General features: G+C 53.4%; 11 protein-coding genes across 11 annotated transcripts; 3 read left to right on the top strand and 8 right to left on the bottom strand.

Annotated features, from left to right (window-relative positions):
- Positions 1-1174: 1174 nt before the first annotated feature.
- On the bottom strand, positions 1175-1672 carry CC84DRAFT_1078471 (uncharacterized protein; the record flags this gene model as incomplete). The annotated part of the gene is made up of 1 exon (XM_018173799.1): positions 1175-1672. One exon carries the CDS (start codon positions 1670-1672, stop codon positions 1175-1177), a length of 498 nt encoding a protein of 165 aa, XP_018042620.1.
- A 382-nt stretch (positions 1673-2054) lies between these two features.
- On the bottom strand, positions 2055-4338 carry CC84DRAFT_1080021 (alpha/beta-hydrolase; the record flags this gene model as incomplete). Its single annotated transcript, XM_018173873.1, has 3 exons — positions 2055-2814; positions 2864-2951; positions 3000-4338. 3 exons carry the CDS (start codon positions 4336-4338, stop codon positions 2055-2057), a joined length of 2187 nt encoding a protein of 728 aa, XP_018042619.1.
- A 1373-nt stretch (positions 4339-5711) lies between these two features.
- On the bottom strand, positions 5712-7671 carry CC84DRAFT_92217 (uncharacterized protein). Its single transcript, XM_018187898.1, has 3 exons — positions 7145-7671; positions 6869-7080; positions 5712-6726 (listed from the first exon to the last, which is right to left on the bottom strand). Exons 1-3 carry the CDS (start codon positions 7301-7303, stop codon positions 5922-5924), a joined length of 1176 nt encoding a protein of 391 aa, XP_018042618.1. The 5' UTR covers positions 7304-7671; the 3' UTR covers positions 5712-5921.
- CC84DRAFT_1211843 (uncharacterized protein) lies at positions 7632-8680 on the bottom strand (the record flags this gene model as incomplete). Its single annotated transcript, XM_018182406.1, has 3 exons — positions 7632-7732; positions 7792-8327; positions 8379-8680. 3 exons carry the CDS (start codon positions 8678-8680, stop codon positions 7632-7634), a joined length of 939 nt encoding a protein of 312 aa, XP_018042617.1.
- A 611-nt stretch (positions 8681-9291) lies between these two features.
- Positions 9292-10479, bottom strand: CC84DRAFT_1171012 (undecaprenyl diphosphate synthase family protein-like protein; the record flags this gene model as incomplete). The annotated part of the gene is made up of 3 exons (XM_018179887.1): positions 9292-9895; positions 9944-10203; positions 10258-10479. 3 exons carry the CDS (start codon positions 10477-10479, stop codon positions 9292-9294), a joined length of 1086 nt encoding a protein of 361 aa, XP_018042616.1.
- A 359-nt stretch (positions 10480-10838) lies between these two features.
- Positions 10839-12792, top strand: CC84DRAFT_1159592 (uncharacterized protein). The gene is made up of 2 exons (XM_018177278.1): positions 10839-11136; positions 11308-12792. The coding sequence occupies exons 1-2, from the start codon at positions 10996-10998 to the stop codon at positions 12736-12738; spliced, it is 1572 nt and encodes a 523-aa protein (XP_018042615.1). The 5' UTR covers positions 10839-10995; the 3' UTR covers positions 12739-12792.
- A 1713-nt stretch (positions 12793-14505) lies between these two features.
- On the bottom strand, positions 14506-15202 carry CC84DRAFT_1182972 (DNA replication complex GINS protein PSF3; the record flags this gene model as incomplete). The annotated part of the gene is made up of 4 exons (XM_018180656.1): positions 14506-14679; positions 14727-14907; positions 14975-15102; positions 15158-15202. The coding sequence occupies 4 exons, from the start codon at positions 15200-15202 to the stop codon at positions 14506-14508; spliced, it is 528 nt and encodes a 175-aa protein (XP_018042614.1).
- A 690-nt stretch (positions 15203-15892) lies between these two features.
- On the top strand, positions 15893-22264 carry CC84DRAFT_92396 (uncharacterized protein). Its single transcript, XM_018187899.1, has 3 exons — positions 15893-16548; positions 16599-21990; positions 22050-22264. The coding sequence occupies exons 1-3, from the start codon at positions 16100-16102 to the stop codon at positions 22110-22112; spliced, it is 5904 nt and encodes a 1967-aa protein (XP_018042613.1). The 5' UTR covers positions 15893-16099; the 3' UTR covers positions 22113-22264.
- Positions 22265-22271: 7 nt separating this feature from the next.
- Positions 22272-24057, bottom strand: CC84DRAFT_1108439 (NAD(P)-binding protein). The gene is made up of 3 exons (XM_018175200.1): positions 23881-24057; positions 23645-23823; positions 22272-23580 (listed from the first exon to the last, which is right to left on the bottom strand). The coding sequence occupies exons 1-3, from the start codon at positions 23942-23944 to the stop codon at positions 22417-22419; spliced, it is 1407 nt and encodes a 468-aa protein (XP_018042612.1). The 5' UTR covers positions 23945-24057; the 3' UTR covers positions 22272-22416.
- A 115-nt stretch (positions 24058-24172) lies between these two features.
- On the bottom strand, positions 24173-25438 carry CC84DRAFT_1192499 (60S ribosomal protein L8-B). Its single transcript, XM_018181250.1, has 3 exons — positions 25117-25438; positions 24879-25065; positions 24173-24830 (listed from the first exon to the last, which is right to left on the bottom strand). The coding sequence occupies exons 1-3, from the start codon at positions 25189-25191 to the stop codon at positions 24307-24309; spliced, it is 786 nt and encodes a 261-aa protein (XP_018042611.1). The 5' UTR covers positions 25192-25438; the 3' UTR covers positions 24173-24306.
- A 157-nt stretch (positions 25439-25595) lies between these two features.
- CC84DRAFT_1077754 (GPI mannosyltransferase 2) lies at positions 25596-27053 on the top strand (the record flags this gene model as incomplete). Its single annotated transcript, XM_018173772.1, has 3 exons — positions 25596-25899; positions 25946-26567; positions 26615-27053. The coding sequence occupies 3 exons, from the start codon at positions 25596-25598 to the stop codon at positions 27051-27053; spliced, it is 1365 nt and encodes a 454-aa protein (XP_018042610.1).
- Positions 27054-27727: the final 674 nt, after the last annotated feature.

The raw sequence follows: 27727 nt of genomic DNA, 5'->3' as shown, positions 1-27727 counted from the left end.
CCCTTCGTCTCTCGATCATGAGAGCAGAAAATTCTTGCTTCAGCTCAAGCAAGCCTCGTCGGACAGGCCGAACGTCCGTCCACCGTCCGCATCGTCCGCGTCGTCCGCATCGTCCGTCGGCGCCTCGCTCTTCCCGGCACCCGACCCAATAATTTACCGAACAACAACACACCATCGCCTCTCCCCTGCACCTCCATCACGAGAGAGCACAATCAGGATCCGGCTTCTGCGGCTTTTGCGTGCTCGACCTCGGTGGAGTGCCAGTCGGTCCGTCTCCTAACGGCACCATGCCCAGCCACGGACTTTTTTTGTTTTTTTTTTTGTTTGGCTTTCTTCCTCGATCCATGCATGAATCGCTTGCTGCCGTAGCGCTCCGTTGTACCGGAGCCTGGAAGGCAAGGGAAGGATGGCGCGTATGCATATTGCTCCGGCGTGCAGGGGGCATGTCCGTTGGTACCGCTGTACCTTGCGTGCTAGAAATATCTCCGAAGTGCGGGTTGGCGAGTTCATTTCACGCATTACACGGGCTATACCGCACACTGTCTACATGCAGTCCGTAGAACACTACAGAACGTCCTATTTCGCTCGGCCATGTGATTGCGTGAATTTGTCCGTGGCAGTAGCACTTGCTCGTCCGCTGAACAGTATCATAACCTCTTGCACCCGCCGGCACGAACGTGGAGCCCACATGCTTCATGGATCGCCGCTAAGAATTCTCACCATATCGACTTGCCTAAGACCAGTAGCAGCAAGAGTATTCCCGACATCCACGGTTGAGGCGTAATCAATGTAGGCGACGGTTTCTCATGACTGCGGCAGTGCGCATGGGAAGGACCGGCTCGTCAACCCAATAGCCTCGAGTATACATGATCAGTAGCAGGCATGAGTAGTAACCATGAAGGGAAGAGGATACGGCATTCATTTCGGTATCAAACTAACGTGACCAAGAGTCCAGTATCCACTCCATCTACTTCCTCATTACGTGGTCAACTCTCTCAACAATCGTCTCCACGATCAGCTTCAGAAAAGAGCCAAGAAACGCCCACAGCTAGCTCTGTGCCTTCCGTTGCTGGAATCAAGTCCACCATGTCGCCCTAAAGAAACGCCACAACAGCACCTAGCAGCCCAGAGCAAGCGCTACATTTTCAAGTACACCTTCAAGATCTGTAAACAACTAGAAAAGTGTATGCGCCTTGGCCTTGAAGGCTTCGTTGTCGTGATGGATGCCAGAGCGGATGCGCTTTAGTAGAGAAGGCTTATTGTTGGGACTGGTATCTGGCTCAGACGTGGGAGCAGGCTCTGTTGGTGAAGCGGCCTCTAAGGTCTTGTCTTCCGACTGCAGAGATGCTGTGCGCTGGACTGGCGTAGATGTCTTGATTTCTGGCTCCGGCGTCGGTGTTCGCGGCTTCTCTTGTTCAGGTTCCGGCCTAGGGGACTCTGGCTTCTCCGTCTGTGAAGATGGTTGACGTGATAGCACCGGTTCAGAACTAGGCTCGGGGGTCTTGGGGTGTTCCTCCCCAGGTTCAGGCCTCGGTGAACGTGCGTTGCGTTGGACGAAGGAGGTGGGCGTCTCCTCCTTTACGAAAATCGGCTCGTTGGGATGCTCGCTCACCCGACGTTGGGGTTTATCCGCACTGGGACGGGGAGATTGTGCTTCGGGTATAGGCTCCATTGGCGCGCTGAGGCGGCGACTTGGTCGTCGATCCAACACAGGTGGCTCTTCAGGTCTCTCGATGTCGTACCGTGTTGGCGATGGCTTGGGCTCCTTGCGATGTCGCTGAGCGAATCTCTGCACGATGTTTCTCTTGGGTTCGGCTTGCTCTGGGCCTGGTAACGCTGGTTCAGCAACGACGGGCGGCGAGGGTGTACGCCTTGGGCCACCCATGAATTTGCGGTCGTGTTCCTGAGATCGATGGCGGCGCCAGCAGAGACAGCAAGAAGCTAAACCAGTGAGTCTGTACAGTAAAAGTTTAGTGGAATCATCTCCTAGTCGATCGGTCATCTGCAGAGCGCCGATGCAGGTATCGTATCGCGGCTTCGTTGGTGAGCTGAACTCACAGTAGCAAAAGCCCGCCAACAGCAGCGATTCCTCCGATGAGCCCATTCTTCGCATTAGAAACCGCTGTACCTATCCTTGTGAGACCAAATGGTGCTGGACCTGGCGATAATTGACGGCGGTGCTTGGGCTGCCGACGAAACATTACTCGAGAGGCCCCTGACGTGGGCGTTGGGGTCCTGATGGCGGTGAAGACGCCGGTCCAAGCAATGCGGGATGTTGTTGTCGGTCGGTCTTCGCGAACGATATTTTCCAGGCCTCCGGCCTTCGTATTGAAAGCGTCTGCGCGAGACAGAGCACGATCTGGAGCTTGTGGAAACCATTTCCCGTGTTCCACCACACCCATGCCTCGTCGGATCTGAGTCTTCTCATACTCGCTGCATGTTTCGTCAATAGCGCGAATCCAGCAGGTGTTCTCTGGCTGCGGAGGAACGTTGTTCTTGTGCAAAGACTCTGCAGGTCCCTGAGTACTGAAAGTGGAGAGGTCAACTCCTCGCCCCATGCCGATATCGTCGCCCGATATGATCCGGGAGAATACCACGAAAGCGGTCTCTGCTTGATACGAAGGCACCATGTGTCCGGCATCGAAAATCCGGGAGAAAGACAAATTGCCAGATTGACGAACATGTCCGCCAACATATGAGTCGTTGGTCACGATGTCGGCATACCCAGCTGCAGGAAATGCAGAGCTGTAAGGCGACTCATGGGCAACCGCAAGGGAAGCTGCTTCGCCTCCAACCCAGTTGCAGATAATGTCCCTGATTCACGATGAGCGGCAAAGGTACTAGCAAAAAGAACTGTACGTACGCGTCTCCGTATATTAGGGCCACTCGAACACCGCGAGCAAGTAGGTCAACCAATTTCTTGATTTGGGTACCGCGTACGTCGTCACCAGCTAAGAAGTATGAGTACTAGCGAATTACAGAGGCCAGCAAGGACTCACTTTGGTGAAAAACAGCATTGACCATATCCGTAGAGTCTGTGAAGTTGACCTTCGCCCCGATAGACCGCAAGACGTTGGCCTGATTCAAGTACTCGACATGCGCGTAGCTTGGGAAAGAACTGGGCGATTTGGCGCGTATGTCGTACGGATTCTTGTCAGACAGCTGCAAAGCCACGCTTTGAACCCGCCAGCATGAGTCGCTGGCTAATGCACACAAATTTATTGTCTCCTGATCAAAAAGTTCCCCTTCGCAATTGCCAGCTGTGACTCGTGCGTGACATTTGGAGGCTCTCTCTAGACATCCATCCGGCTTTCTGAAATCGCTGAGGATATTCAGATACTGTGTTTGCGACATGCCTTGCAGGCCGTACGTGTTGTTGTAGACGAATGAAGCCATGGCAGGGGTCTGGATGGCTATGTCCACGAGACCATTGATGATGCCGAGTGAATCGAGTTTAATCTCCAGAGTACTGTTGGCAGATATCAAGCCCGCTCGACGTCTGTCATTCTGGTCTTCAAAGAAGTCGGCGAAGACAGGACCATACTGGCCTCCGTAGCTCTCAGCGAAGAGGTTGATGCCAGCAGGCTCGATGGTGGTTTGGTTAGGACGCTGACCAGGATTGTACTGAGGGAAAGCAGAGAGGAACCCTTGCAAGAAGTGCCACACCGACCTTGCGGCAATGATTGTCGAGTTCTCGACGTGATTCATTCTACCACTGGCAAGCGTCGCGTTGAGGAGAGACCACGAAGGTAGTTCCTTGGGGACAGACATCGGAGGCTCGACGACGAGCCCGGATACTAGCTCCTGTGAAACGTTGACGGGCTGATCGTACGAGAAGCCTACCTGGGTAGGCTGATCGATGAAGAGCAAATTGGAGCTGCGGTCCCAACCCCACAGGTTGGGCTGTGTGCCGTAGGAGCCATCCTCAAGTTGTACTATCTCACATGGGCCCATCTCTTGGAAAAGGCCAATCATGCTGCTGGAGCCGGGCCCGCCATTGAGCCAAATGGTGAGAGGCGCCGTATCGGAGTTACTGCGTGCCTCAAAGAACCAGAAGAACGTGTTGATTTGATAGGCTTGTTGATATGGTGCCAAAGTAAAGGGAGGAATATTGACGTACCCAGAATATTGCTTCTGGGTAGAGAACGCAGTGGTGCAGGTGCCGGGCTCGGGCTTCTTGTACGCAATAGTGATGCTAGGGTTGATGGGTGACTTGAGGACGGTATCATAGGATGCAGGTGGAGGAAACTGCTGGGCTGAGGAGTATTCGGCTAAGCCCAGGATGGATGCATAAAAGACGGGCGATAGTTGGAGCTGCGTGCAGGTCAGCTTCGGCATTGTGTAAGCGTGTGAGGACGTACCATGATGATCGAAGTGTAGCAGACGGCTACAGCGTGTGATGAGGATATAAAGTTCGATAGTGAGGCCTCGATAGAGAGCGGAAGCACCTGGGTCACGGAATAAATAGCTGGCCTGGGTCGCGCGACTCCGCGAAGTGTGGTAAGTCCTGGAGTGGAGGAGAGAAGCGGACCGCGCCGATTGAGATGTTAGCAAGTCCATGACGAATTGCTCCTACCCTCTGGGATGCCGCAACCAAACATCCTCGGTAGGTGCAAGTGCCGTGCAGGACTTGTACAAGGTGGTGTTGAGGAAGTAGCGTTGTGCCACTGGCACCGCCCCACCTTCTCCACGCAGCGCTGCAAGGGACCCAGTTCACGCGCATGCACACCGCATGTGAAGTTTCATTGTCGACATCTATTCGGTGAGCTCTAACATGCCATGCATACTACGCGTGGCTGATTCCCGCCACAGATACTCCAGACGCAAGCGTATAAGCGTGACAGCAAAATGCGGCATTTCTATTGCTCTCGAGAGTGTGATGTGGCAGCTTCGTATGTAAGCAGCTAGGATCCTGGAGCCTTGAAGCAGTCTTCCTAATTGGTAAAACAGTTTTTTTTTTTGCCACATAATGTCGGACTATGAACATACCGACGGCCATCCTCCGTCTCCTTGCGATGCCGGATCTGGTGGAGCCAGGCATGCGATATCTCTGCCATCGGCCAAAAGCTCGACGCGAATCGTCGAATCCTCCGACCGAAGACGTACAGTCGTACAGATAAGGAACTGGGCGACCTCGCTAGGAAGAAGATCGGTGTTCAGCTGTATACGATGACTGCCGCGGTCTGGATACGAGCAGTGCTACAGCAACACGGCGTTGGTCTTTCTACCATCCAGTGGGTGCAAGTAAGCATAGAGAGCGGCGAGTCCTACGGCAAGTCAAGTGCAATGCCCCTCACGAAACCAGTCGAAATCTTGCAGAACAGCAGCGGCAAGCCGTTGAGCCAGTTGCTCGAAGAGGGCGAGATCGATGCAACGGTGGACTCTGATTTATGGCATTGTTTGGGCAAGGGGCCGCATGTGAAATGACTGTCGCCTGATTTCAAAGGCGTCGATTGGAGTATTTCCGAGACACGGGTATCTATCATGCATATGGTTGTCATACGGCGAGAGCTCTGCGATTGACACCCCTGGCTCGTGGCGAGCTTTTATAATTCCCTACGTGATTCCAAGGAGGTAGCAAGGATTCGTATGCGGTTGCTGAACTGTTTGCGGTATATGCTGCCTGGATGGCGCAGGGGTTAGACGAGGTTGATGAGGTGTTTGGAGGCGATCCATTTGTGTACGGCGCTGAGCCTAATCTCAAAACTTTGGAGGTCTTGATAGATGCGCTATATGAGCAGGCAACGATTGCCGAGAAGTTAAAGATAGATGAGCTGTTTGCTCCCATACGGGGCCAGCACGGGAAAGTCGGATGGGGGACGACGCCTACAAGTAGATAGCGCGACCTGCAAGATCGGCGCCCGAATTTCCTGTCCTGGCGTGAAAGTGCTGTGCCTGGACTTTCAATTTGTAGCCTCAGATCAATCACCCCATTGTTCGAACAACGTCTCACTCCCCTCAGCAAGCCCCTCTAGGTTAGCCCTCACGCTTCTAATCACATACCGACTACCCACCTCGGGCCGTCCGCCCACTCCCAACCCCATGATGTCACTTCTACCCCTCTCATCCCAGTAATGACTAAATAGTGGTGGCTGTACAGTCACACATTCCAACTTCCTGTCCAAGCCATTCCCATTGCCCTCCACCATTCCAGCACAGTAATCCGAAAGCGCGAAATCGAAACCCTTCGACAGGTCCCGAACTCCAAGCTCGAACAAGATCTTGCGAGCTCCGCGCTGGGTGACGGCGTAGGCAAGCGTGCAGTGCGTGTTGTTAGATGCGCGGTGATACACGCGTGTGTAGGGTGGATAGAGCGTTGCGATGATATCGGGTGGCGAGGATTCGCGGAGGCGGAGGTGTTTGGGAGAGGGCACCGTGAAATCGTTGAGAATCATGACGCGATTCGGGGTGACCGGAGAAGGTGACGGTAGGTCGGTGCCGCAGTGTCCAAGCCAGAGGACATCCCAATCACGACTATACGGCTCTTTTGGTGCGTTGTGGTTATCTGTGGACGTGATGGGGACCGTTGAGCGTTTTGCGAGCTCGATTGGGTTTTGAGAGTTATTTTCGAAAGCAGGAGGGTTTTGCTGGTTGGATTCCTCATGCGTGAGTAGAGAGAGCTTTCGCGCGGCACAGTGGAATGAGAGGAGCTGTGCGCGGATGCGAATATCCCAATCGGCATCGTCCTCAAGAATCAATGCCGTCGTGAGATTGCGAACGACAATTCTGTTGAATGATCAGTATGACTAGATCGAAGTCGTTCAGGTGTAGATGATCGGTCTTTCGTGGCTCATGGCTAGGTTTGTGGATAAGGAGACACTAGGCCAGGCCTGGCACATAGAATTGTTGGAAAATATCGGCGACTTACTCTCGCATCGCATCCATATGTGCTCGCCAACTCCCCAAACTACCAGAGCTCAATGTTCGATGATGACCGGGCGGATACGCTTTCTCCTGAATTGTCTCTCCTAGTACCCCATCGACCCATTCGAATTGGATCTTGCTGTGCGCGGCAGCCAAAGACATCGCATCCTTCCGATCTGTCCGCCATGGTGCGTTCACCACGAATATCTTTTCGAACTGCCATCTGTTTAATGAAACGCCTGTAGTGTAAATCATGTATTGGTTATGGATCATTACTTACACCTAGCGTCTGGTTGGTTGTTCCGTCGGATGATCCATCTCCAGCGAAGACACTTGGACTAACAATCTTTCCAATGCTCACAAGCAAGAAGACGAACCCCAAAAATATAGTGAGCCCTAAAAAAATACGCTGGTAACGACTGGAACTCAATGACGGCATACCTGCCACCCCATGGTAGACTAGCCACGAAGTGGAGCACTGGACCCTTTTAAACTCGAGAAAACGTTGACATCTTGACAGATGACATGTGCCGGGCACCAAACGCCGAGTTCCTCATGTAGATTGACCCCAGATTTTGCACTTTGCGGCTATTGCGCACAACCGCGAGGGGGTAAATTCCCGGTTGTTGGAGACTAAGACATATCCCCAAAACGGCAAGTTGGATGACGTATTGGAAGTTACCGTCAGCACTCCCAAGAGCCGCATACACTCTGAAATCTGGGCACAATTAAACGCAAGTTTCAGTCGCTGCGGCGCAAGCCATTGGCTAGTAGTTGAGAGCTGCATTTGCGAGTTGCATGCGACGGCCCCAGCCACCGTATATCCATCCGATGGCGTCAGCCATGTCGTTATAGTAAGGTTTCCAACCTGCGTACATCCAATCAGCATACACGGGCCGAATGTTAGAGAGATCGCCCATTACTGACCATCTTGTGTGAAACCGCCTTCCTTGGCCTTGAGTTCCTTCCAGGTCCTGTTTTGGGACAAGCCCATTTGTATGTACGGTGCACGCCGCCCTCTACAAGCAATAATTCGCACCTCTCCTCGGAGGTCTTGATCGGGAGTGGCCAAGCTTATATCCTCTATAACCACATTGCCTGGCTGCGCGGCCCAGGGCCGGGCTTCACCATTATCGGGCGTAATCCACATTTGAACTTCAGCACCAGAGTCCTCACCGTCTTTCTCTTTTAACACGGCATCCCAGTTATCCGGTTGTGCAACTCTTTTCTTGCGATGGTCGTACCCAGAAGCAAGGAAGTCCGTATTGGGCGTGATGTAGATGAGTTCCTTCCAAGCGTCGCACTTGATAAGGCTCTCGATGTCGAAGTAAGTCACAACATCTCTCCAGGTCTCGACGAGGCCGAAGCCATGGAAACAGTCTTCAACAATAAGTTGCTCAAGGTGCAGTCCGGGAAGCAATGTCAAGGCATTGCAGAAATTGTACATTGGGTAATAATCCGGCCTTCCCTATTGTTAATTGGGGCTGCTTTGCGCGATAGTGCAAGACACATACCTTCCACTATTATACAGTGGGAAAGGGAACGACTTTATACGAACGTGGCGAAGCCGTGTAATGACGGCCTGATCGACACTCAAGAGGGTCTCCAGCATCGTTTCGGTGCCTCGGAAATGAAACCGTACATTCAGAGGAAGATGCCGCCATGCTTCCTGGTGTACCTTTTTGCAGGTCTGTAGGAGAGCTGTGCGGTTGGAAGAGCTGGTACGGAATCCATGGCGAATGGTAATTGCGCTAAAGACGTCTTCATAGATGAGTTCCCGAAGTTCCAACGGGAGAGTAAGGAACGTAGCCGGCATGGTTGCTGAGGACAGAAATCTATGAGCTAGGAGTAGACCCGCTGAAATGTAGCAGCGACGTTGAGCTTATCCTGCCCTGTTCCTCGAGCTCCAGGTTGCAGCCAGAACAAAGTGGACCTTGATGGCGAAGAAAAACACTAGGATGGAAGCAAGTCACAAAGCCAAAAAGTGGACGCGATAGCAGTTTTATGGTAACTGGATTGGAAAAGGCTAAAATGACGTTCGGAGACCTAAGGAGTCGAGCGTCCAAGGTAGACCGTGGTTGCACGCGTGTTGCGAGGACCGCTAGCTCACCCAGCTGACCCGTTCTCGGTTACGCCCGATTCCACCAGACGACGTGTGGACGCCACCGACCATCAGTCAACCACGCGCCACGGCGGCACTCGCTCACCTCAGCGTTGATCACGATCTCATTGCATTCGGTGAAGCTGCTCGGAAGCCTTGGCTTGATCTCACGCACAAAACAACCTGCGCTTACGCAATGAAATGAAGCCACCCGGGACTCCGATTCAGAGCGCTACATGTCATTCTTCGGGTATCAATAGGAACTAGCCATCCACCCGGCTCATTTTCTGTTCCGTCTGGTAGCGTCACCACCAACCGTATCTGATTCATTCTGCTTTGGAAAGCGCACGAGATTTTTGCTGCTCCTGTGACTTCTTCTTCTGCCACTGCCATTCCACCAAGACCGGCAGAAATTGCCATAAATCAAACTCTGGCCAGAGACACTTGAGAAATACAATCGAAGTGTTCTCATGGCATTGCCACAACATGAAGTCGCTCAGGCGTTCCACTCCGGAGGTTCGAATCAATAAGTCCAGTGGCGGTGCGCCAGCAGTCAGCATGTGTTCGTCTAGGGTTTCCGCCGTTATCGTTTCGGGATCCGGATAGGATGGCGCTGTCGTATAGCTCTCATCCTTGTCCGAGGAATTAATAGCAGTTGTAGCCGACGAGGAACGACCGCCTTCTACTGACTTGGCATCTTTGAGAGAAGAAGGAGACGTGGATCGAGACTCCTGCGGTGCGGAGTTGCCATCTGTATCCTCTTCCAACATTTGCTTACGAATTTGCTGGGTGATGTGCGATTCTGAAAAGGTTCGTTTCGATGGTGTCTGGAGGCTATCTAGGGGCGTGCTGTATTGCTCCACTGTCGATTTGATGGCTGTCGTGATTTCGTCGCGCGAGGTATACGGAAAGCAAACATTTAATATCGCCCTGCTGGCATATTAGCCAGGCCGACAAAGATGTATGTTCACCACGTACCTTTTGTTGTGTGCGGTAATGGAGACTGCCCTGTCGATCGCTTCGATCACATCCGGCTTCACCAGTTCGCGGTTCCCTAAAATGCGGATGGATGCACCGTAACGGTCGAGCAGGGCTCCGTGTTCTGCCAGCTGCACGAGTTTGAGCTTCGCTAGTTCCATGAGAGCGTCTACTTCATGCTTCGAGCGTTTGAAATTCTCAATGCTAAACGCATAGATGGTAACGACTTTGACGCCGGCCTTGTAGCAAACTTCCAAGATCTCGTGGCATAATTAGCTTTGACCGAATTCACTCTGCGGGGGGGCGGATCATACACGAGCGAGGGCTTCAAATCCCATGTTGTGCCCCTCTACAGTCTCAATATGGTGCTCGCGAGCGAAGCGTCTGTTGCCGTCCATCACAAACGCGACATGCTGGGGTATGGGACCCTGTCTAAGAGCACCGATGAGAAGCTCGCGCAGCTGACGGACAGTCCAGGCGACCGGTGGCGAGTATGCAATCCATCTGGATATGCCATGCTTGTGGATGGACGCCATGGTGGGCGTATCGGAGAGGTGCAAGGTGGGATATCTAGGTGCTTCTAGAGGCGCAGTAGCGAGCGACGGGCGGAAATGCGATCAAGAACGCTCAAAGTGAAGAGGCAGAAGTGAAGCACTCATGAATCGGGCGGCATGCTGCATAAGAATACGCTTCAATGGCAAGTTTACGTGTCGCTGGGCGCTGCACAGAGGCGGAGCCCCGGCTGTGACGCGACTTCCCAGAAATCACAAGAAATCGCGGCGGATCCTCGGGGCGATCCTTCCCAACGTGGCAGAAACCCTGCAGCTGCGGCTACCCGGCTGTGAGAGGTCACGTGTGACTTGGCATCCGGCTCGGATTTTGCACCTTGTCCGATCCTTGGTTGCTTGCCCTCCACCAACTCATCAAGCTCCGTCAGCGGTTGCGTGTCAGGCCAGGTAGCTTCTGCGCGCTCATAGAGCTGGCCTCCCTTCCCCCTACTAACCAGCGCCTCTTGTTCTGTGCATTCCTTTCTCGCTTTGATTGTATTCGCCATGTCCTCTGGGCCACCCGCCGTTGTCCAACAACTAGCGGAGCGGCTCTCCGAAGGGTTCGAAGCGTTGAGTGGGGAGTATCAGTTATTGCTCGCACAGCAACGACAGCTGGAGAGCAAGCTTTCTTGGGCCAAACAGCAGGTATGTCAAAGTTTTCTTCGTATTTTCGCTTCCTTTTCATGATGAAAAATCTTAGCTCTAGACCTGCAGTCGCTCGCGGCTTTGACAGACAACCTTACCACTTACTGATACACTTTGATCTCTACCCACCGTTGTTGCACCTCCAGGGAGATCCTCGCTGACTCTTCCAAGTACTTAGATCTACTGAAACGTTCTTCCCCCGATACTCTTGCCCAAGACCACCTCGTTTTCCTCCAAGACCTCGAGCATGTAGCATTAGATTTGCAGCGACCACCTATTTCGTGGATCGATCAGATAGCACAGAATGACGATGCCGAACGGAAGAATCACGCCGTCCTCATTAAGCAAGCCGAGTCAGCCGTAGCAGACTTGCGCACCCCTATCGTTGATTCCGGAGTGAAGATTTGGAGTGGGCCATCGGCAGACCGGCGGCCGACGCCCCTCCGGATACAGACAAATGCAGACATGTCTTCGATAGAGAAGGACTTCACTACCAGCGGGACACCAAGCAAGCTTGGCTGTCCATTCGCTGCGAACAGTGCTAGGCAGAGCCCACTGGCCACTCCTCGCAGCTCCATCTCTCGCATGAGCCAAAGAGGGCGCAGGTCGAAGCGTCCTTCGTTCAACGATCCCATACGGGCTGAGATATGTGGTATCGACGACCATGCATCTGCCTCTGCCTCTGTCGAAGGTTCCGCTGGCGTGTGCCCAATTCGTTTCCTCGACCAACATGACCCACAAGACGTTGCAAAGTATTTTGAGAAGCACAAGCATGAGCTGCCGCGAAGTCATGAAGTGTGCATTAATCGCTTTCAAAGCAACACGAACAGTATACAGGAACTCGATCGCAAATATGGCGACCTTGTTAGTATGATACAAGGATTGGGTCAGAAGCACCAGGCATGGCTTCCAGAAGAACCAGAGGAAGTTGGTGAGGGTCCAACCGCACAAGAGGATGAGGCGAAGACGGACGTCAAAGTGGAGAAATGGGCTACAGCGGTCACAGCGAGTCTTCAAAACAGCATACCAGACGAAGACCAAGACGAATTGGAAGTGCCCGCAATGGCACCCGATGAGACCAGGTCGCCTCGCTTTGATCGTCCTCTCAAAGAGATTCGGGTTGGAGAATCTCCGAGCCGGCCGTGGGGCATTCACGTCCCTGCCAAGTATACCGATGCCGAAAGCTCATCGTCTGTGGGATCTGCCGCAACCGCTTCGCCGCAGCTTCCTCTTGATACAACCCGGCCTATTGGTGAGACACCGCCCAAGAAGCCAGGAGGCTGCCCGTTCGGTCACATGGTCAAAGGCGATGGATCAAAAGTACAAGAAAAGGGTACTGCCGCAGAGGCAATGCAGCCAGCCATGACAGACGCGCCTGTCTCGAACCTTGGCCATCCCATGAATCCGAAGTTAGCAGTACCACATGTGCATGAACCGGAATCCAAACATGAATCCAACCCGAAACCTAATGGGACGCCTTCGCCAACAACGCCGACCGTAATCCCTCAAATGGTATTCAACGGACCCGTGTTCTTGGGATATCCGCCAGAACAGCTAGCTATACTTTTGCAGAACAGCAACCTCGGCGCTGTCATGCGGTGAGCAGCCTTGGATAGCTTTGATTTGACAGCGAATTTTAGCGAAAGTTATATACCATTTAAATGTATTGTAATTGAAGGTAGGCATGTGATAGCTATCACCAACAACTTCTATTCTACTTGCTGTGATCCCATTTAACCTCGGAATCACCTAGCCTATAAAGTTTGACTATAGCTATGCAATCACAGTGGGAATTGGACTAGAAATAGTGTACTTCGCTCCTCCTCCTCCTCCTCCTCCTCCTCCTCCTCCTTGTCCTTGTCCTACCCGCACTATTTTGCAACGTTACTCTGAGCTGGGCTTGCAGCCCCGGTAAAATATCCCGTGGGGAGCTGAATCGAGACCTGCCAGAGGCCCGGCGGAGAGTGCAACGATTACTGAGGGTGCTGGTCGAAAACACAGAGCTTGCAAGGCACATCAGAACTGAACATAACCAGATGCATACCGAGTTTGCACTTCGAGCGTCCTACATGGCTGGGGTTTTGGAGGCCCAGCCAACGCAAGAGGAACATACTGGTCCGGGCCATTCCTTTCTTGCGGGAACCAGAAGGGTGGCCATAGAGGTTGATACTTATTAAATGTTCGGATCTGTTCGGATCTGTTCGGATCTCAAGGAGTTGACAGTTTCTATGGAGTTTCTGGCGCGGAGTACCTGTCCATCGTTTCATTCACACTGCAGCCGAACGCACCCCCACACTTATCACCAACGATCAACTGAGCAAGCTACGAGTTCTTCGCTCGGAGTGTAGCCCACGAGAGCTCGATTGAAAAAAGGGCACAAATTAAGCAACCAAGACAAGAGTTCTGCGAGCTGTTTCGTACAGCCGTGATGGGGGTGACTAACATCGCCTGCCTTGGTAAGCTCCCCACCGTTCAACTCAAAGGATTCCCAGGCCCTACGAGCGCAGCAGCCAGTGTTCTGGAACAAACCCCGAATCTACGCACATTCCAATACGACACCGCTGTCCACGTAATGGCAGGGAATATCGATCTGACCGAACTGCGAGCGGGACTGAATATTGTTGCAGCTTCTCTGACATGCCTCACGATTTCTCTTGAAATGCATGATGATGGATTGCTCGAATTCATGTACCATACTATTCTCTGTAGCGGCGCTCTACGCTCATTGAGTGGATTCACTTCCCTCCGAACACTGACAGTCGCACTCGTCACTCTGTTCGGGCAGAGAGGGGATCGACCTAAGGCATCTGAGCACTGTCTAAGACCCTCCCACCGAGCCTCAAGAGGCTTAGCATGACTAACGATATGGGCGATGTCGCAGCCCTACATGTTACATGTGCAGAGCGGACCATGCAGTTCTCAGGCAATTCTTTTCAGGTGAGACACTTCCACAAGATTGGCACGAGGATATGGGTGTATCTGTGACGTGGATTAAAGTTGGAGTCTTGAAGATTGCGCCGCCTCTGCTCGAGAGATTGAGCTTCGACATCCGGAAAGGCACATGGGCCGATCGCAGGAAATACCGGAGAAATGCTGCACAGGGCGAGTTGAGGCATATGTGTGAAAGCCAGGGCATTGCTTTCACTTTGTATGATTAGTAGTGTTTAGGCTGGACGCCCCCGAGGAGGGATGCGCACCGCCATGTTCTTTGGGTCGAGTCGAAGGGCTGACCTTTCGATGACCGGCAAACCAATGATCCGCATGTCGGTCTCGTTGGCCTTGACGCATCCGAGCTCTTAGGAGTCACCCTCAACCAACATACACATGCTGAGGTCTTTACGTTCCGTGGTTGTAATAATTCATGCCGTTTCATTTCTTTAGGTCATTCATCCACGTCCGCACTGCCTTTGCGCTGTCATGCGAAGCTCGGAACAGCTGCCTTTCATTTTCGTCCAGACCTCGCAGGAAGTCGGCACCTTCTCCAAGAGCACCTCGCGGGTTGTGAGCTTGATCCGCTATTACTGCGGCCCTGGATTTGAAAGCCTTTCTTTAATTAGCCCTGGACTTAGTTCTAAAAATGGGGTACTAACATCGCTAAGCACCTCGATCATTTCCTCTTCCTCAAACAGCTCAAGAACGCGGGCACCGAGGTTATAGAAGTGAGGGGCCAAAGCTCTCAGATCGACAGTACGGGCGTCAGCCTTGAGGGCATTTAGAACGCGTGGGCTGAGTGCCGATGGATGGTCGAGGGAGACGAGGGATGGACTCTGACTACAAAGGCAGGGTTAGCGATGCTGCGTTTTCCAGGTAGTGAGACGAAAACATTGGGGCGCCGTACGAAATAGCAAGCATCTCGCCCAGCCACAAGGGTAGTTCCACTTTGGACCCCTGCTTCACATCGCCGCTCATGTTGCCCTCTAGAAAGCCTAGCGCAGGAACGGACAGCTCGAAGGTGCATGGCACTTTCTGCATCAGATGTGTAAGCAGCAGGTAGACGAATGAGGGCGTGTCATATGGTCACCTGAGCATCTGTGAGGATGGCATCGACGTCGTAGTAGGAAGTCATGTTCTCTGCGAGTTTGATTAGATGTTGAAGGGATCCGAGGGGTGCGATGGTGAAGGACAAGGAAGATTCGGAAATGCGCGTGTTGTGCGACAATCGGAACGGGTATATGCAGCGAGAGTCAAAAGCAGACGCAAGATAATGCTGGCCGCAAGAATAGGGCGCAGACAAATGGGAGGGAGCGGGCAGCGGGGCCAATAAGCCAGACGAGGCAGGCATACGGGCAAGATGCGTATTGGCGGCATAGGCGCGGAAGACGTGTACACTTTTGCCTACCTGTGTCGCCCCAGCGTCGAGGGTTGCGCGTCGGTGAATGCCTGGGGTGCGGATATAAGGCCAGCGGAAGTGCCCAGGTACCAGATACAAAAGCCCGCACAGCAGCAACCAAAGATTCACCAGGCCCGTCTCTGGACCAGCAAGTTGACCCTCTCTGTTCTCGGCGTGGTGAAAGTCGCGTTTGGGCGCGACAAGGCTGCGCGTTCCTAGCTTGTCTGGTGCTAGTGTTGGTGTGGTCAAGCGCAGCGCCACGGCTGGCTCCAGTGAGTGTCATAGCTCCAGGTCCATCTGGGGATTGCGGCGTCGGCTACCTACATGAACTGCTGAAGCGACCTCCCCGCCTCAAGTCGACTATCAAACACGTCAACCACCCTCGAGCCGCTGCTGCTGCCACGCTTCACCGTACGTCGTCCGCACCACCCCGGCCCACCGCCGTGGCAGTGGTCTCGTGTCGGCACGCCGCCTCACGCAGCCTGCACCCTCCGCAACTGCTGTTCTCGTCTGGCACCGCTCCACCGTGGACGACCGCATTCCGCTCGGTTTCTTCTTTGGATGAGCCGGCGTGCTTAGCACCTTCCTCGTTGCACGGCCTGCCCGTACCCGGACCCTCACACGCCCGGCACCATGGCTGTCAGCGAACGGATATCACAGCTCATGGGTGCCCTCGAGACGGCTTCGGGCGTGGACTCATCGCGCGCGACTTCTCCGGGCGGTGACTGGCGCCAGAGCAACGGCGACACGAACGGCACAGACGAGGAGAAGCAGAATCGCAGCCGCCCGCGCACCTTTCCCTACTTCGAGTACCTTCCGTACAAGGCAGAGAACCCCAGCGAGCGCATCGAGAACCTCAACACATGTCTGAAGCATCTGTATATCGCCGTCTCGGCTGGCGATTTTGCACCAGGCGCGGTGCACTGGACGCGCGAGCTGCGCGGATGGATTCAGCTGAAGTTCGAGATCCCGCGAGATACGCGGATTAAGATGGTTAATCTGTACTACGAGCTAGCATTGGCTCCTGGTCTAGATTATCTGGTTGCGGAGCGCTTTGCGAGCATGTTCATGACCCTGACCAAGTGAGTCGCCCCCACCGCTCTCAAGAGCAGCACAGCTGACAGATGAATAGGCGGAAACACTATCTGCGCCCCGGCAAGGACCTGACGCTCGACTGGCGGCCGCTGTTCCGTGAACTGAAGACGTTCGTTCTCCCCTCCGAGTCGGGTGGCTCCTCGCCGCCGAGCATCAAGCGAAATATTCGAACGTTGACAAAGCTCTGCACCTTTGCGCAGTACTATTTCGACCCACAGGAAATACCGGCTATTCTAGAGGAGGTTCTTCCTTTCTTCAGCACGTCATACTCGGAAGGTGCATTCGTTGTCATCGGCCTGCTCAACCTGCTGATGCCGACGAGCGTACCACCAGAGGACAGGGAGGACCTGCAGCCGCAAGAGTACCTGCCTCTATATTTCCATCTGTGGTCCCTAGTAAATCGGTCCAAGCTGGCCGATGCGCACTTCATGGATGTTATGTCACGAATGGCACGCGAATTGCTTCCCGCAAGCCACGTCCCGTTCTCGCAGTATGGCCTGTTCACCAGCGAGCAGTGCTCACTCGTATTCACGTCTATTTTACGCTTGCTCGAGATTCCCGTCGGACAAGCGACTTCGCCATACAGCACCACCGTCGATTTAGGCGCCGGCCTTGCGGTCATGCTCGACCGAGATCAGCGCAAACATCCCTCTACCCACCATATCGCACGTATCATAGTCATGTCTTTCTCCCCCGCGTGCATGGAGCACGAAGATTCCGTTTTCAGCAAACTCGAGGGTCTCATCCAAGCCATCGAGACATTCTACCACCCTTCGAACTCTGGCAACTGGACGCGATCGCTTGCGCAGCTTGTGTTCTACCTGACCGACTTCTTCCTCTTGCGATGGAATCGGGAACATAATGGCGAAATGAATGTTCCCGAAGATCGAAAGTTGAACGACGCGCTCAAGCGTCGGTTTGTGCTGTGTTTGCGCGAGGTCACCTTCATGGGTATCTTCTCGAAGAGCGAGCGAGCTGTGCTCTACTCTCAGAGCGCCTTGCAAGGTCTTGCATACTTGGAGCCGACCCTCATACTGCCGGGTGCGTTACAGCGCATCTATCCGGCCATGCAGGGCTTGGTTGAGGTACACCGTACCATCTCCTCAATCAAAGCGTTGCAAATGCTGTCCAAGATCATGGCGCGTACTAAAGGCTTCCGTTGCCACGTTACGACCTTACTAGGACTTGCCATTCCAGGAATCGACCCCAATGACCTGGACAAGACCGTGCAGACCCTGAGTTACATTCAAGGAGTCTGTTACACAGTGCCGTTCCATGACCTTACACAAGAAAAGAAGGGCGTAAATGGCACGACCTCGGCGTCGGGAACAGCGACACCGATGGAAGGCGTTGACGTTGGTACCGGGCTTGCTGTGGAATGGATCACGCAACAGGTGGAACGGTTGGAGAACGCCAAAGGTTTCGCCGAGATCGATTACAATCAGGAGCTCAGTGATCATGAGGAACAGATGATCTTACGTTCTTCGACCACGGGCCTTGCCGAGTTCTTGTTGTCCTTCCTCGGCCGGGTTTTTACCCTCCTTGAGAATTTGCCGGATGCTGCAAGGGTACGCAGCGGCTCGCCTGAAGAAAATGTGGCAAACTACCTGCCGGCGGCGTTTACGCCACTGCTTGCGGCGCTCTCCCCTGAGCTTTTCGACATTGCCCTTGACAAGGTTGCCAACTTTATCACGAACCATGTCATTCATCAGGCTCGTGATGCGATATCATTCATCTGCAACAGCTTTGTCAAGGTGAATCCAGAGAAATCCCTAAAGCGACTACTTCCCCATCTCTTCGCTGGTATTCGCACAGAGATCGAAGATAATGGGGCTGGCTCAACACGAACCACAGGCGCCGAAGTCCTTCCACGAGATCGTGGGCTTGTCTGGTACCTCTGCATCTTGGGCATGTGTGTTGTCCACGTCGGAGATGCCGTCATGGAGTGGAAAGACGAGCTCTTCGAACTTGCAGAGTATATGCAAAAAAACGTTCGTGGTGCTGCTACGATCCATGTCTCCAACTTCATACATCATCTCCTTCTCAATATCACATGCACATACACCAACGACTACTCCATCTACGAGGATGACGAGCTTGAGAATGGTCTCACAGCAAACTCGTGGGGTCGTCAGGTAGATGTAAAGCAATTGAACATCAAATGGCACAAGCCCAGTGCTGAGGAGATCGACTTTGCCGTTAAGCTATTCGAGTCTCAAGTCACTACCTCTATCAATACTTTGACTGCTTTGATTTCTGCCGAGCCACCAGTCAAGCGCGAAGGTACGGGCAAGGACTGGTCAGATGAGCTTTCTCGGAACATCACGCTGCTGCGACTCGTCATATCCGGTATCTCTGTTTTGTTCAATATCCGCCATGACCAGCCACACGAAGCGGGCGATGATGAGGACGAAATCGATGCCATGGAAACAGAAGGCATCGAGGACGACGCTGGGCTGGGCGAGGCTGAAGACGAGGATGTCAAGCCAACCTTCCAATACGAAACAGGATACCCTCTGGAACGTGGCGACAAGAACTACGAGCTTCTTCACGACCTCCGCCATAAGGTCGGCCTGACGCTACACGAAGTTCACTGCTTCTTGAACGAGAAACAAGAGGATGACGTTATATGTTTCAACCAACTGTACAATGCCTATCGGTCGTGGTTCATCGACGTGGGAATCGAACGGTCTGCCCATATTCTGGAGCGTGTAACCCGTCTACTCGAATCCGATGAGGTCGCGTTCAAGTTCCAAGGGTTGAGGAAGGAGTATCCGCGACCGTTACTTGTTAGACGCGCCTATGTCTACCACCTGCAGCGTCTACGACACAATGCGAGCACTCGACCGAAGACAGACCTTGACAAAACATTACTTCTGGACCTTGCACAGTCAAGCATTTCTCTGTATACTGACATTCGCCGTACCGCGCAGACTGCTAGCGAATCAGCCATTAAATGTGTGTTGGGTGCGAAGCCCCTCATCATTCCCCCGCTTCTTGATGCCTTAGTGAAGGCTATCGGCGAGAATGATTATCCTCGCATTAAGGGTGCCATGTTCACCCTTCTATTCGGTAGCCTAGCGAAGACGATCAGTCGTGATTGGCGGTTCACACCTACTCTCATCAAAGCCTTCATCGAAGTCACCGGTGCCGACAAGCCCTCTGTTCAAAAGCTTGCAGCGAATGCGACGTTCCAAGTCATGGACATGGGTAAGGCAATGGAGCGCATGGTGATCCTTGACAAAGCAGTTGTTGAAGCCATCGCTTTTGTCATCGACCCGCTCGAAGACAACACGGTGCAGCAAAAGGTTGTGAAGCGGCGGGACTTCATCCAGAAAAAGCGAGCCCGGATTGAAGGTAAGAAGGCAAATCTCTCCAAGGAGCTGATCGACATGACGAAAACCTCCCATTGGAAGAAGGTCAGCCGAACCGCGGCCATCATCGTCAATCTCACTATGCGCTTCGATACGATTGCCTCAGACGAAATGATCACCCTTGTAGGCCAAGGAGCCATAGATCAGCACCCTAGCCTTCGTGGGCTGTACGCTGGTGCTTTGGTAGGCTTGTTTGGCGTCATCCAGACTCGTGCCCTTGCCGATCATAGCTATGAGAAATACTTACTCATGGAAGAGGAGGTACCTGACAAGATCTCGGTAGATACAAAAGCCGATGATCCTACATGGACAGAAGAGTACTTGAGCATGTTCACCAAGGCGGATGCCAAGTACTATGTCGATGCCGACTACCCTGGTTGGTTAGTGTGGACGAAGACGATGCCTGCCTTCCTACCCAATCCTCCGGAGATGGCTTATGACGAGGTAGAAACGCATGTTCGGAAGAAGCTTGCCGCGATTCTTGATCGATCGTGGTTCTCGAATTACTTTGCTTTCATGAAGCAAGAACCACGTGACTCAGGAGCTGATCGTTTCCGGATGTCCAGCGCTATGCTGCTAACGCATGCTTTCGATTTGGTTTTCGCGGGCTTGACATCGACCACCTTTGAAGATATCAAGGATCTCACCCAAGCTGTTTACGGTGATGGTAGCGATAAGCACCAGCACCGTGCGACATCCGAAATCATGGGTGCTTTGCTCACCTGTGCACCTGACCTCCAGCCTGAGCAGCGACAAGAAACCTGGGAGTATGTCTTCCCAATCATTCGGGGCATATTTGAAGACGGCCTGAATCCGGACAACTCGGGTTACTGGACGACCTTCTTACATGTTGTGCTTCAAGCTAAAGATCCCAGGCGAGGCTGGCCTCTTGTAGACTGGCTGTCAAGCTTCCGCCTGGACATGGACTCCAACGCGGCCTTCAAGGAGAGCTCCAAGATTTACCTACTCCAACAATGCATTGCTGACGCTGGTTGGCACTTCCGCCTGGAGAAGCCCATCTTGGAGAACTTCATGCAGCATCTTGATCATCCGTACAAGGGTGTACGTGAAGCCATGGGCCAAACTATCGCCGCCATCTATCGAACACGGTACTACGAATCATACAAAAACGTTGGTGCACTCATCAAAGCGCAAAAAGAAGCCTCATCTATTGGTGTCCGGCCATACGAGCCGACACCTGAGTTCTCGAAGATGATAACAGAAGTCTTCGAGCGTCTGGAAGTGTGGCGAGGCGAGCGTCCCGCAGGTCAACAAACCCCCTCGCCGTATACGAACGGCGGCAAGACAGTCCTCCTCTGGCTCGACTCCACTCTCTCATCCTACGAATGCACACAACTCGTCCAGTTCTTCCCCAACGTGTTCACCGAGCAGCTCCTCCACATGATGGATATCAAAGAGGATCCCGAGCTCCAGTCTCTTGCTTACCACGTCTTCCGCCACTTGCCCAACATCCCGCACCGTCAGGGCGAAGACGCAGAGTTCATCGCGGCTCTTATCCGCATTGGCCGCACAGCAAGCAGCTGGCACCAACGTCTTCGCATCCTCATCAACATCCAGGTCATTTACTTCCGCCGGCTCTTTTTGATGAGCGAACAGCAGCAGCTCGCCATGTTCGAATGCGTCTCCGCCATGCTTCAAGACGCGCAACTCGAGGTCCGCATGGGCGCTGCCACAACGCTCTCCGGCATGATCCGCTGCTCGCCCGTCGCGCTGCGTGACCGCATGGTCGTGAAGCTTAAGGAGCAGTTCACCAACACCTTGACCAAGAATCCGCTCCCCAGGCGCAAGCTACCCGGTACACCGACGGCCGAGCAGAGTAAGCTGGTCCTGACACGCCACGCGGCCGTGCTAGGGCTGGGTGCGCTCATCCAAGCGTTCCCGTACACGAGCCCTCCGCCAGCGTGGTACACGGATGTCCTTGCCAGTCTGGCGCGCAAGGCGGCGGCGGATCCGGGCATGGTGGGCAAGAGCGTGAAGAGCATCTTGGCCGACTTTAAGAAGACGAGGCAGGATACTTGGCATGTGGACGTTAAGGTAAGACTTACCTGCTCTTTAGAACGTTTTACCCAAGACCTACTAACCTACGTGCACAGGCTTTCGAGCAGGAGCAGCTGGAGGACTTGGAGGGCGTGCTGTGGAAGAGCTACTTCGCTTGATCGCCGCTGCCACGCGGTAAAACGATACGAACATGCGATGTAATATACACGTGCCAATGGTAGACGTATAGGGCTTAGGGTACCGCATGATAGGCGTGTTCAGTGATTTGCATGGGCGGCGCTGAAAAGAAATATTAGGCATGTGTTTATGCTTTAATAGACCGATTGAAGTGTTGCGATGAAAGCGTGTCTAAATCTAATTATGTGAAGGCGTCTATTCATAGCTTGGATATCCGCCTGGAAACCTAGTACCAGCATTCGCAATGCAGGTGGTAGACGGTACAGCAACTCCACCCAGGACCCCTCAAAAGTTGTCGATCTGCGTTCCTATCCCCCGACTGTCCGCCAAAGCAACAAGGTCGCTCCCAACTACTACGTCCATTAACCCCAGCCCAACACTCTTGTATATGACATTGCCCTTCTGCAACCACTCTATCAATCCTCGATCCCCAGCATCTTCCTCCTTCTCCTTCTTGCCCTTCCTCTTCTTCTTCCTCTGTTCGCACTCGCCAATCTCAACACCCGTGTCATCCATCCCTTCCATGCTCTTCCGTGTCACGCACTCCTGCCTCTTCCTATCGGCATCCCTCCGCAGCATGATGAGCTCTCCGATCTCGACGACCTCGTTGCCCGTGAGGCCGGCTTGAATGACCTCACCGGCTTCCTTGAGACATGCTTCTACGCTGTCTACAATGACAGCTCCGCCTTGTAGCGCATGTTTGTGGTGATGGCGATTATGATCTGGCGCCACGTTCTGCTTCAAGATATCCGGGTGCAGCTCAAGCATGTGCGGCTTGTACGAGCCGATGGCAGCAACGTACCTGCCCTTCTTCCTGCCCTCTGGGTTCGTCAGGTGGCCCGCCGGAAACAACGGCACGAGAGACGGCGTGGTGCAGAATATGACACTGCTCGCACGGATCGTAGCTTTGAGCAGCCTCTCGTATTCTTGCGCCGCTGGGGTGATGATCTGTACCTTCGGTCGAGAGAGATCGGTCCCCGCGCCATCTGGGCCTTTGAATAGACTCTGTATCAAATTCGTAGCTCGTTCAAAGCTCCGGTTGATCACGTTCAGATGGTGTATCTCTGGCCCGCGCAGCAGCAGCGCCAGCCGGATGTGCCAGTATGCCTGCTTGCCCGCGCCGAAGACAACGACGTCATGTACGTTTGCGCGTTTCTTAAAGAGCATAGTACTCGCGAGCGCGGTACGGAAGGCGGTTATCTCCTCCGCGTTTATGAGTGCGCGGGGTCCGCCGGAGCGGTCGAGTAGTGTGAGGAGGCCTTTAGGCGTGGTGCTGTCTTTGCTTGTAAGACTATCGGATGGCACGGAGACGGCGGTTGTGGAGCTTGAAGTACTGGCGGCGGAGAGGGAGAGGGAGTCAAAGGAGGCGAGAGAGCCGCGCGCTGAGGATGTGCTTCCGTTCGAAGACAAGGAGCCTTTTGCTGAGTCGGGCTCTGATAGCGTGACGATCTGCAGTGTAGACACTGATCAGCACTGTAAGGTCAGGTACTGTATAGGATGCAGAGATTCACACCTTCACGCCCAGTCCATCGTTGCTTGAAGCGGGCATGAACAGAGTTGTTTGTCCATCGCTGCGCTTGAGCGATGTGCGAAGTGGTTGGTAGGATGAAGAGCAGCCGTTGTGGTCTTGGTCCGTAGAGTTCGAGTAGTAGTGCAGGGCGTCAGCCAAGCTCTGCTGCAGATCGAGAATGTCTGAACATGCGGATCAGCCACGGCTTTAAATTTTTAGTAGAGAAGCGCAAAACATACCTTGTTTCTTGAGCCCAAGCAGCAGTGTTCGAACCTCCGAATCGGTGAGGATTGTCAAAGGCATTGCGCCTGTCGCAGGCCGCAGCAGTAGTGATTTGAAGACGCGTCACACGCTTGAAGCTGATGGGACTATAGATGTGTACGAGGTAGTAGGTAAACAGTAGAGCTGTGTTAGTAGTTGCGACGCGGTACCTGGCTTAATAGTGGGGGCAGGTGTAGCGGGGTCATCCCCGCTAGAGGCTTATTCATCACAACAATTGGCGCTATTGTTTGAGTAATCGTTCCAATGCATGGTATTCATGAAATTCTTCAGTCGAAACTGACTGCTTTTGGCCGTCCTAAACTCCGTGGTATTCGAAGCCCGCTACATGCAGATGATAAGACACCAAATTCCCTAATCTCCCTAACACATCCATCAAGACCCGTCTAGATCTTGATAGCGCTCTCGAGAGCCTTCCTCCGCTTGTCCATACGAGCGTTGGCCTTGGCGCCCATGATACCACCTCCCCAGTGGCGGATGGTGTCCTTGTGCTTCTCGAGGTATCCGTCCTGGATGGCAGAGCTGAGCTTGGAAAGCTCGCTCTTGTCCTCGGAGCGGACCTCAGTGAGGGCGAGGACGGCAGCGGTTTTCTGGTGAACGACGGTACCGAGTCTGGCCTTGCCCTTGACGATGGCGTACGGGACGCCCATCTTGCGGCAGAGAGCAGGAAGGAAGACAACCAACTCAATGGGGTCAACGTCATTGGCAATGAGCACGAGCGACGCCTTCTTGTTCTCGATGAGGCCAACGACGTGGTTCAAACCGAACTTGGCGGTGTAAGGCTTCTTGGACACATCCTCCTTCTTCTTGCCCTCAGAGACAGCGGTGGCCTCCTTGGTCAAGCGTTCCTTCTTCTCGGCCTTGGTCTCGGGTCGGTACTTGTTGAGGAGCTTGAAAGCCTGGGTGGCGGCTGTAGCGTATTAGCTCACGCTCTTCCAACAAATCTAGTGGGCCTTACTGTTACGGTCGAGAACGTGCTGGAACTGAGCGATGGAAGGAGGGACCTTCAACCGAAGGTTGAGGATCTTCTTCTGGCGCTGGAGACGGACGTACGCGGGCCATCGCACCATGCGCGAGAGGTTGCGCTGGGGCTGGATGTCCTGGCCGATACCGAAGTTCTTGGGGCGCTTCTCGAGGAGGGGGTTCTGTCTCGGTCAGAGCCTGCAGCGGTGAGATTGACGGTTCCAACGACGTACCTTGGCGGTCTTCTTCGTACCAGCCTTGCCCTGAGGGAAGGGCGCGGGAGCCGCTTTCTTGGCCTTGGGTGCCATTTTATCGTCGAGGCTGTCATTGAGAGAGAAACCATTAGCGAATGTTCATTCACTAAATAGCTCCTGCTGCTCTAAGAATGAGAGGGCATTACTGCCGCTCTGCACTCTAGCCATTTTCACTATCGCTACCTTCCATGACGGAAGCATGCGACGAATCTGCTGGAGCGTGGGTGGGGGATTGCGCTTACCAAGTTACCTGTGTTAGTGGAGGGTCGACGGGGTTGGTGATGGAGTTTCGAAGTCGCAGAAAAGCAGAAGTGTGCCTGCCCTTCGCTTAATTTTGCGCATCAAATCGGCGCGCTAGCGGTGGGTTAGCGCCTCTGCCAAGCGCGGATCGGCGAAACTGGCTCCGACACTCTTTATACCTCCAGCATCCATGCTCCAAGCCTCATGCAGCAGTCGAAATGGCGTCGCGCAATCCATCAACGCGACTGATCCAGGCTTTCTTCGCTTGGAAGTCTGTGCTGTTCATCGTTGCAGCCTTCTCTCCAGGCCCTGGCTACGACACGTCAGCTCTGATCGCCTCAAATCCGACCAGTTCTCGGCACGTCGACTTCCACAGCTGGCCTGTAATAGATCGTGTTTCGCTCAATTTCTTTCGGTGGGATGCATTGTATTTTGTAAAATCTGCGCAAAGAGGCTACCACTACGAGCAGGAGTGGGCCTTCAGCTGGGCGTACTCACTTTTACTCAAAACCTTAGTCAAACGTATGATGAACCCCGCAAAATGACAGTGAGACATTGACCCTCGCAGTTGTATCTGGAGACGAGTCGATTTCGTTGCAAAACTATGTCTGGGCTGGGATCATCGTATCCAATGCGTGCCACCTGGTCTCGGTGGTGGTGCTCCACCGCCTATCAAGCCTGGTGCTAGATCGGCGGCACAGCGGCCGAGTCCCCTTCGTCGCTGCCATGCTACACATCGTATCCCCTGCTGGCATGTTTCTCAGCTCGCCTTATGCGGAGTCTCTTTTCGCTGCACTGAACTTCACCGGCATGCTTTTGTACGCTCAAGCCAGAATAACAGATCGGCCTGGCAGAAAGCAAACAGTTCGTGAAGACGCTTTGATCCTAGGAGCAGGCGTATTGTTCATGTTGGCAACGTGGATCAGAAGCAACGGCCTGCTAAGCGGCATCCTGTTCTTGTTCGACGTTGTCCCCTTTGTGTCCCGGCTACTAGACCGAGAGTTGAGCCTGAACGACATCCGAAAACTCGTTATCACATGTTCTTCAGGGGCCCTTCTTGGCCTCGGCTCGATTGGCCCCCAGTATGTGGCGTATCAACAGTACTGTGTCTCTCAGGCCGGCCCGAGTTTGAGACCATGGTGCTCTAAGACAATCCCCAGCATCTATACCTGGGTTCAGAGATATTACTGGTTTGTTACAGCCTTTTGATTTGCATGGAATACGCTGAAAATTTCAGGAACGTTGGGTTCTTACGATACTGGACGTTCTCGAACCTGCCCCTGTTCCTAATGGCCGGACCGATGTTGTGGCTGCTGCTACAAACTGGCATTGACTATTTGCGTAACTCCTCCCAACAGCCTCTTGGGCCATCTAAAACCCAGCCACGCGGTGAAGGAAAGGATATAAATGAGGCTTCTACAGGACTGCCCCAATTAGCGTTGCCTCAGCTTATTCTAGCCATCACTGCAGCCACCAACTTCCATGTCCAAGTCATCAACCGCCTATCTTCTGGATATCCGGTCTGGTATATTGCAACTTCCGGATGGATGATCGCGCGCGAGAGTGTGGCTCAAAAGACCAAAGTGTTTGAAGGTTCGAAATGGATATGCCGTGGTTTAATCATATACGCTCTTGTCCAAGGGTCCCTTTTCGCAAACTTTCTGCCTCCTGCCTAGGTTTACGGTAGATCCAGCTTTACTTCTTCAATTCATATGCTTTGATCCAGGAATTGATTATACGCTCGACCTAGACCGAACTAGAAATAAAGTTTTGCAATCCCTCTCTACCGAAATGAACTTGCCACCCAGTTGCTGGTGTATCTGTTCATACAACCCATGAATAACAGACTCTTCGTAATTCTTCTGCACGTACTGGAGAGCGGTAGAAGTCGCGTGACAACCATGGTGTAGTCATCAATGGCAACAACAACCAAACCCACAGCTTCGCTTGCGAACCGAGGTCGGCGCATCCGCGGCCGTATGATCGTTTTGTAATGGAATCGTGCTGAGAAGCTCTCATCATCTTGAGATCGCATGATACCTGTCTCGGCTGTTGCTGCGTCACTTGTGGCTGACCTTTGTGACTCGACGCTACAGTGGCTTAAAGGCACTAAACAGTTCGAGTCCGCTGAGGAAGCTTTCCATCTCCAGTGATGCGGTACACTAATGTCGCCTAATGCCTCTAGAATAGCATCTTCTCGTTGGCTTTAGAAGGCACATGATACAACAGATAATGCAGGGGTTGCAGCCGTTCGTCCTCTCTCAACGGTGGGCTTATTCGGTGCTGCAACAACACTAGGCTTTCGGATACTCATTGAGCATACGTTGATTTCCAACATGATACCGAGGCT

Source organism: Paraphaeosphaeria sporulosa (assembly GCF_001642045.1).
Source record: "Paraphaeosphaeria sporulosa strain AP3s5-JAC2a unplaced genomic scaffold CC84scaffold_1, whole genome shotgun sequence".
In the NCBI taxonomy this organism is placed as follows: Eukaryota; Fungi; Ascomycota; class Dothideomycetes; order Pleosporales; family Didymosphaeriaceae; genus Paraphaeosphaeria; species Paraphaeosphaeria sporulosa.
This window is presented reverse-complemented; position numbering and strand designations above follow the sequence as displayed.